Source organism: Pseudorca crassidens, chromosome 6, assembly GCF_039906515.1.
Source record: "Pseudorca crassidens isolate mPseCra1 chromosome 6, mPseCra1.hap1, whole genome shotgun sequence".
Taxonomy (NCBI): domain Eukaryota; kingdom Metazoa; phylum Chordata; class Mammalia; order Artiodactyla; family Delphinidae; genus Pseudorca; species Pseudorca crassidens.
Genome location: NC_090301.1, coordinates 28,498,481 through 28,506,835, shown reverse-complemented (window position 1 = coordinate 28,506,835; position 8,355 = coordinate 28,498,481). Strand labels below are relative to the sequence as shown.

The 8,355-nt window shown below is 44.9% G+C and overlaps 1 protein-coding gene across 2 annotated transcripts in view; it reads left to right on the top strand.

Annotated features, from left to right (window-relative positions):
* The first annotated feature begins 2,689 nt into the window (after positions 1-2,689).
* CCNYL1 (cyclin Y like 1) overlaps positions 2,690-8,355 on the top strand; it is a 36,572-nt gene continuing 30,906 nt past the window's right edge. Inside the window, exon 1 of one of the 2 annotated variants that reach the window (XM_067740825.1) lies at positions 2,690-2,987. In XM_067740825.1, the coding sequence (XP_067596926.1) occupies positions 2,762-2,987 (226 nt within the window). In that variant the 5' untranslated portion in view covers positions 2,690-2,761. The remainder of the gene's footprint in view (positions 2,988-8,355) is intronic. The other variant, XM_067740823.1, reaches the window with a different exon arrangement.

Below are 8,355 nucleotides of genomic sequence, written 5' to 3'. Positions count from 1 at the left end.
CTTCTGTTCCCTATTCATTTCTTTACTCACTGCCTGCCATCCAGCTTGCACACATCCCCAGTCACCCAGTTGCGACAGCCAATGGTATTTGTAGCTTTCCTGCCCCACGGACAACACTGGACAATTACGAATGGAGCAGCTACTGGCCAGGTACTGTGCCAGGTGCTCTGCTCCAGAAATGAGAAGCAGATGTGATCCCTGCCCTCATGGGACTCACGTGATCAGTCATTCCTGATTAATACTCAGGTCCCTTGATTGCCACTGCTCGCTTTGGCAGGTTTACTTAAATGCCACTTAAATCTCCCTGTTTTCGAAGACCCCTTCTTTCCTTCCCTTCCTTCTCTTCCTTCCTTCTCGCTTTCCTTCCTTTCTTCCTTTCCTTATTATACATGTCTTCTCAAGGCAATCACTTCTATACCTACAGCTTCAATTACTTTGTGCATACTCTAATGACAACACAATTTTAAATGTTTTCATTTATGTTTTCATTTACATAGGATGCCTCATTTACTAAAACCATAGATTCCAAGTTGCTCCATGAAAAATGTGATATTCTTAGCTGTCAACATTAGGGAATTTCCCCAATCACATTTTTTAATTGATTTAATGTGTTATTTTTGAAAACATAAGCTGGGATATCACAAAATGGACTTAGCCTGCAGAGCTTTACTTTCAACCAGAGAGCTCCATTTCCATGCTCCACTTAACAGAACCTAAAATGATCTTCCTTCCCAAACCTCTTCCTTTTCCTGCACTATCTAAGAAAAAGTAACCACACTCTACGTAGTTCCCTAAGCCAGAATCGTAGCAGCCATTTTTGCTTCTCGCTCCGTATCTAGCCCCTAAGCACTTCTATTCTGCCTCCCAAATGACCTCAGATCCTTTCCCTCCACTCCAATCTCTGCCACTGCCTTTAGTTTGAACCCTCACTCCTCTCTTAGATGAATATAAAGTCTCTTATTGGGTCTTGTTGCTTCCATCAGTCCTAGTTATTGTCGAGTGACCTCACTACAAACCACCTGATAGTGACTCCTTAACTTCACAACATTCAATGGCTCTCATGTTTCTGGGAAAAAAACCAAGCTCTTTACCCCAGCATCTACTTGGGGTTAATAGACCTAGGTTTGAATTTCAGGTTTAAGTACTTTGCAGCAGTGTGACCTCAGACAATTGGGCTTTCTAAGCCTTTGTCTTCTCACCGTGCCTGAGGTCATTGAGGGCAGGACTATTTCCCACAGACGGTAGGCTTGTAGGCCTGGCATGTAGGAGGGACTAATCAATGTTGAATGGAGGGAAAGTATTTTAAAATCCACATCAAAAAATTGTTCCTCCTTAAAAAAAGAAAATCCTGATACACTATGCCACTTCCAACCAAATTTGACTTCTACCTTTATTTTCTGATAATCACGATAAGGTGCCTTTGGGGATCCACACAATCAGGGATCAAATCCTGGCCACACCCCTGATCAATCGTGTGCCCTTGGGAACGTTACTTAGTTTCTGTAAAATCTGTAAAATGAAGGTTTCTGAGGATTTTGTTCCCGAGGGTTAAATGACTGACTACCTCACTTGGAACGGGGTCACGCATAGTGTTTGCCAAACGTTAACTATCGTTATAATCTTCATCAAATCAAGACCGTGGTACTCCACTTTGTGACTCTCAAGTTTGTATGAGAAAATCGTGCTTTAATGCGTTGTTGTTGGCTAAAGTAGGGAAACCTGGAAACTCCTGCCGTGGAAGAGAGAAACGGGCGAGAAAAGCGAATTGCTGAATCCCAGCGTCTCAGAGGTGGGAGGGAGGAGTTCGGTACCTAATTTACCGATGAGGAAGTGGAGGGGTGACGTGTCCTCGAGTCTCATTCAAGACACAGCCACAGCTCTTTATTGAGAGTAGGACCAGGGCCCCGGTGGTTGCTATGGTTAAACTGCAGGCGGAAACTAACACTCTTTGGAAGCCAAGACAGGAGGAGCATTCAGTTACAAAAAACGGTCAAAAATTGGGGTGTAACTAAGTTCGTTGAGCAATACATCAAATGAGTCAATTGTCGACCCGGTGAAACCGAGTTGCTAACTGAACTGGCATTTTACGAACAGGGGCTTTCTACAGAGCCCACTCACTGACTCAGGAAGGCTTCGATTAACAAACTCCCGCGGCGCTTCCCGCAGGATCGGAAAGCTCGGAGCGCGAGAGATGAATGGAAACCGGAGTCCGGGGCGCGCCGCTCGGGGGGCGGAGCAGCCGCGGGCGGGGGCGGGGCATTGTGAGTCACATGCCTGCGCGCTGAGGAGGGCGCGTGGAGGGAACTCTGGTCGTGATTGGTCCGTCGTAACCAGGTGACCGAAGGACACGTTCCGGTAGGCAAGGGCCGGCCAGGCTAGCTACTTTCAGTCGGGAGGCGGCGGCGGAAGGAGGAGGAGCTTCGGCTGCGCTCTCTCCCGGCAGTGGCTGTGCGTCTCAGCGCTTGTCTGGTCCCCACCCCTTTTAAATAAGCCGGTCTGGTCGCCGCCCTCACAGACTAGTTGGCTGCGGGGAGGCGGGGGCGGCGGGGGTGCGGCCGGGGCCGGAGCCCTGCCCGGGGCCCGGCGGCTGGGCGGACTGGCGAGCGGCGGGCGAGGTCGCGCCTGCATGCGTGGCGCAGCCCCGGCATAGCCCGGGGCTGCCAGTGCCCGCCGCGCCATTGTTGGGGGAGGGGGCGGCTGCTGAGCGCGGCGGAGTCGGGGGGCGAGCGGAGGCGGAGGCGGCGAGGAGTGGAGGCGCCCCATGGGGAACTCGCTGTCTTGTTGCGTGTCCCCCAATGCCAGCCCCAAGTTGGGCCGGCGCACGGGGTCAGCGGAGCCGGACTACGAGTCTGAGGTCTACGAGGCGGCGGCCGGGGACGCGGTGGCAGTAGCTCCGGCGCCGGCTGCCGTGGAACCCGCCGAGTTGGATTTCGGAGGTGGCGAAGGCCACCACCTGCAGCACATCAGCGACCGGGAGATGCCCGAAGGTAAGAAGCAGCGGGCGCGCCTCGCTCCTCGCGGGGTCGGCGCCGTCTGCTCTCGGGCTTACCTCTGGCTTCCGCCGCCCCCAGGGTCCCCCGGGAGGGAGCCGCCGCCTAGGGCTCCTTCTTGCCCGGAGTTGGCTCTCCCAGGGCTGGGCACCGGGGACGAAGGCTGGTTCTGCCTGGCGTCCCCACCCCTTATTCTTTACCCGTCGCGTCCGGCCAGTCTGCTTTCCTCTTCCCTACCCGAATGCCCAATTCTTTCCCCCGTTCCCATTTCCCAGCCCGGCCTGAGACCCTCCAGTCCGCGGCCCGTCCTGTTCGTGGTTCTATTTAACATCTCGTGGGACTTAGCAAAGACTTTCTGGTGTATTCTCTCTTTTCTTAATGAAAACTTAAATACTCTAACTTCGGCGTATCCATCCCGTCTCCCTATCCAGATGGCACCTAACCGAAGGAACTAGGTAAGGGCCTGATGATAGACTTCATTCGTGAAGGTAGTTGATACTCGAGACAATTAAGACAAACATTATAGGATTTGTCATTTAAATTCAAAATAGATCTGGACAGAGTCAATGTGGTGTTCTTAAGTAAAATCCTTTGGATTTTAATGTTTTCAGTCGCCCTGATAGAAGCTACTTTATCCCTTCTAACTATAATTTGAACACGATAGGAAAGAAAATGGTGGGAGGGGGCTTAAAATAACTGTGAACGGTGTGAAACGTTAATGCCACGGCTGCAGAGAATAGATTTGTTTTTTTTTTCTTTACCAAAGGAGACCCCATGGAGTTCTGATTACTTTAAAATTCCCACTTTGACACAAGTATGTCTTCAGCTGCACAACCTTAACCGACTTCATTTACCCGTTCTAAGGGGGGGGGGGGCGACGTGGTTCCTGAGACTGCTGGACAAAAGTTTCAAAGGAGAAAAAACATTCAGATTGTAATTTGTAATGTACAGGTTTGGGAGTTAACATGCCACATCCATTAAGCAGAAAAGTGTCTCCATGGCTCCCTCCCCCGCCCCCCCCCCCCACCAGTAGAATCCTATTCAACTTAAGAATATTCAGGTAAAATTCTGAAGACTAAATGGCTGGGGGGGTGGGTGTTGTCGGGGAGGAGAGGAGAGAAAGAAGAGAGGAAATGTTTGATTTTTGCCTCTAGAATTTCGGAAAGGGATGGCTCTAGGTTAAAAAAAATTTCTGGGTAGCATAGTGGCACTTTAATAAAGATTGTGTTCTTTGAAGTATAAAACATTGTATCATAAAGGTGTTAAAGCCCCACTGGCCCATTTGTTTCATTTAAATGCCAGAGCTTATTTCATTATTTCATAGACGAAATGTCTTACAGCTCTTCTGTTTAAATTTTAGCTGGGTTTACTTAATTTCCTTAGAAGTTAGAATAATTAAGCCTGTGGATTCACCCTTATGATGGACGTGGCTTTGTAAGTGGAAACTACTCCCTTTTCAGAATAGTTAGATATTGTGAAAAAATGAACAAATTACGTGAATTAATTGTAGCTTTAAACACAAAGCATGTAAGTGCTTGTGAAAACTGCTCTGCTTGTTGCTGTAAGGTAAGCCTCTAAAAGATTTTTAAAAACAGTGAGTAGTTGGCTAGTGTAGGATGAGAGACGAAAATTGGACCTTTATAGAATTCTTTTAAGATTTACAACGCATTTTCATGTGTATTTCACTTGGCCCTTCCATCTACAAATAAGGCCCGTGTATATTCTCCCTCTATTGCCGATGAAGAAGCCAAGACTTAGAGATCTGAAATGACTGTGTAACACAGCTACTGAACAAAAGAGACAGACTTGGGAGGTGTTAGATATGCCAAATTCAGTTCTTGGGATGCTTAAGAAACTGTTTAGAGCGCACCTTATATTTTATAATTTATCCATAAGTTAGGCCTATCTCAGCATACTCCAGTTTTGATTATTGCCATTCCAGTTTACTGTACACAACTCAGAAGCAACATTTACCTCTCCATTCTATGTCTGTACATTCATTGCAATGGATATGAATAAAAGTAGAAGTCATGAAGTAGCCTAAATTTACCAGTCAGGTAAACACGTTGATATATTTTAAAGAGTTTGTTCTGGTGAAATCCAATTGAAGCCGAGAATGCCCTGGACAGAGGGACATAAGGGGAAGCTGGTAAGCGGGCAGGTAAGGTACTAAGCATTTAGCATACGACTATGTATGATAAGGAAGGAGTGCTAAATCAGGAACTGGAAAAATAGAGTTCAGAGTACAGAATTTACCTTTTTATGTTTAACATGATTGTTAAAATTTCATTTCAATTTGTCTTTTTTGGGGAGGCATTCAATAAAGTGATAAGAGAAACCTCAATTTCAGCATTTGCCTATTAATTAAGTTTCCATAGAAACAAGGTCAGAACGCCAAATATAAAGTACAGGCACATTAGAAGTTTGCTCTTAATGTCTTTATTTCAGACAATTTTATATCAGTTTCCCTGGAAACTGAGAAATACCTACTCAGATATGAAACATTTTGGCTTTTCTATAGTGGAGAATTATTTGGTTACTTAGAGAAAATCGTACATAAATGATGCTCTATCTTGTTCTTCAGAAACATTGGAGAAGAACAACATTTCTTCAAGCCATTTCAAAAAAGTAACTCCTAAGAACGTAGTATAGATTTCAGATAGACTCAAAAGAATTTTTTTTACTTCTTTGTCTTTAACAGTATATCTAATATAACTGATGGTAGTGTCATAATAGAAAATAAGATGCTACGGTCGTATTACCTGATTTTATTTTTATTCATCAACTTTTCATACAGCCTTTATGTTGTGACCTTAGGAGCTTTGCTAATTTTCTGGTGAAAGGTGCTCTCTCAAGTGACCCCTCCCTCCCATTCCCCTGAAGAGTGGGTAGGGAAGGAATTGGCAATATGATGTGGAAAAACCTCTGAGCAACAGATCTTTCCTCTCTCCAGTAGCTATTTTAAACACTTTTTTTTTTTTTTACTTTTTTTGGTGACAGTATTAATAAACATTTGATGTAAAAGATTTAGAAAACACAGAAAAGTCCTTCACTCACACTCAGAATATCCAGAATTTTTATGAATATTTTGGTGTTGATTCTTCCTGAACCTTTTTTATGCATATAAACATAACACTGTGTTTATTTTACAAAGATGAGATTGTTCTTTATGTACCACTTTGTAATGAAAAGTAATGACATGAAGCTCCTGGAACTGTGCTGACACCTAGAGAGTGCTCCAGGATGATGTATTTCCATGCAGCTGCACATAGCTCTACAGCCTGCCTTTTACCAACTGTTTACTGGGCCATCGAATGGTTGGAGCATAATTCATTTACCCAGCCTTTATGGTTGAGCATCTTTTATAATCCCATTATAATGCTTTATTCAGGGGACACAGATAAAAACTGACGCATTGTATTGATACTTCCCTATAGCATTCTGATTGTACACTTTGTCTTACGACTTAATTAAATTCATAGGGTGAGTCATTTTGTAGTTAAAGTATTTTAACGTTAAATGTTCTTTTCCCAAATTAAAGTTACCATTGGTTTTTCACTGAACATTAGATTTCCTCTTTTAGGTTTTGGTGGTTCTTGGTAACCTGTCTTGTGTCTTTGATTCTGAGTAACTAAACTACTACTCTAAGAGATCTGAAAATAACTCTGGTCTTAGGTGACAGACACATCAAAAGACAGCATTAGAAGAAATCTTAGATGATGTGGGAAAATTGGGAGAAACTTAATTGGTTTTGGATACACTGAAACATGATTATTAGGCACCAGTCCAGAGGCAGGACAGACAGTGGTTAGACAAGACAAAGCCTGTACCCTAACTCAGGTCCTTACTTTCTAGAGATGCCTGGGGGCTGACAACACAAGAATAATGTCAGGTAGTGAGACACTGAGAAGAAAGAAAATGAAGGTAATGGGCTGGGGAGGAGGACAGTTTTACAAGGGGTGGTTAAAGACAGCTTCTCTCCTTAAGCAACCCATGAGCAGTCCTGAGAGAGCCATGTGAGGATGTGGGAGAAGAGGCTTCTGTGCAGTTCCTAAGAAGGGAATATGCTTGATGCGTGCAAAGGACAGAAGGATGGGTGGCTGCAGCTGAGTGAATGAATGCCAGGAGGAATATAGGGGATTAAGACCTTGTATGCCTAGTGGGCCTTGACAAAAAAATATGAATTTTAGTCTAATTGTAATGGGAAACCATTGAAGGGTTATATGCAAGGGAATGATGTTAATTCTTAGAAAAAGGGAAGGGGGGTAGAGAGGGTGGAGGGAGATGAGACCAGCTACTGTGTGAGAATAGACTGTAAGGGCGGAAGGAAGCAGGGAGGGAGACCAGTTAGGAGGCTGGTGCAGTAGCTCAGGTGAGAGCCAACAGTGGCTCGAACAAAAAAGCGATATTAATCAGGGCCTAAAATAGGCTGTAGTATATAGATTGCTCTTGCATTTCATTTGATTCTCACCATGTTCTGAGTTAGGTAGTGTAGTAATTTTTCTCTTAGGTACAAATTGAGTTGTCCAAGGTTTTAAAAATGAATATTGTTAGTAGGACTGTAAATTCCAAATGCATGGCATATAGGAACAGAATTTATTGATGACATTATGTGAGTTTCTTTAGAATACTACCTTTTTTTTTTTTTTTTTTTTTTGCTGTACGCGGGCCTCTCACTGTTGTGGCCTCTCCCGTTGCGGAGCACAGGCTCTGGACGCGCAGGCTCAGCGGTCATGGCTCACGGGCCCAGCCGCTCCGCAGCATGTGGGATCTTCCCGGACCGGGGCACGAACCCATGTCCCCTGCATCAGCAGGCGGACTCTCAACCGCTGCGCCACCAGGGAAGCCCAATACTGTCTTTTTTCTCACCCTTTTGTTGTTGTTGTTTTAGCGTATTAAAGTAATAAAACTTTAGAGTTAAAACAGTAACACTGCATAATGTGAAATGAAATGAAGGTAACTTGCAACCCAGAAAGTTTCTTAAAAGTCCAAGAAACTGAGTAAAGTACTCTTTAGCAATATATAAAGCCAGGTGTACCTACCTATATGTCACCTCTCAGTCATGATCACTGTAAAACTGATTGAGGATTAAAATAAGGCAAAACTGAGAACCAAGGTAGAGGCAGGTACAGAAGCAGTTGGAAACCAGAGTTGGGAAGTTTGGAAGCCAGGATTGTCAGAAGCTAGGAAAGCAGGATCAAGGCTTGGGTGCGCAGTAGACTGGCAGGTGCAGAGCCTGCTGTGTACCCTCTGGTGAGGCAGCCCAGCTCAGGGCTGGCTGGCAGGGACTCCCTGACTGGGGTGGAAAGTGTGGACTCAAGGAGATGAAATCATCAGTTTACATGGTAATTGTAAGAATTATAAT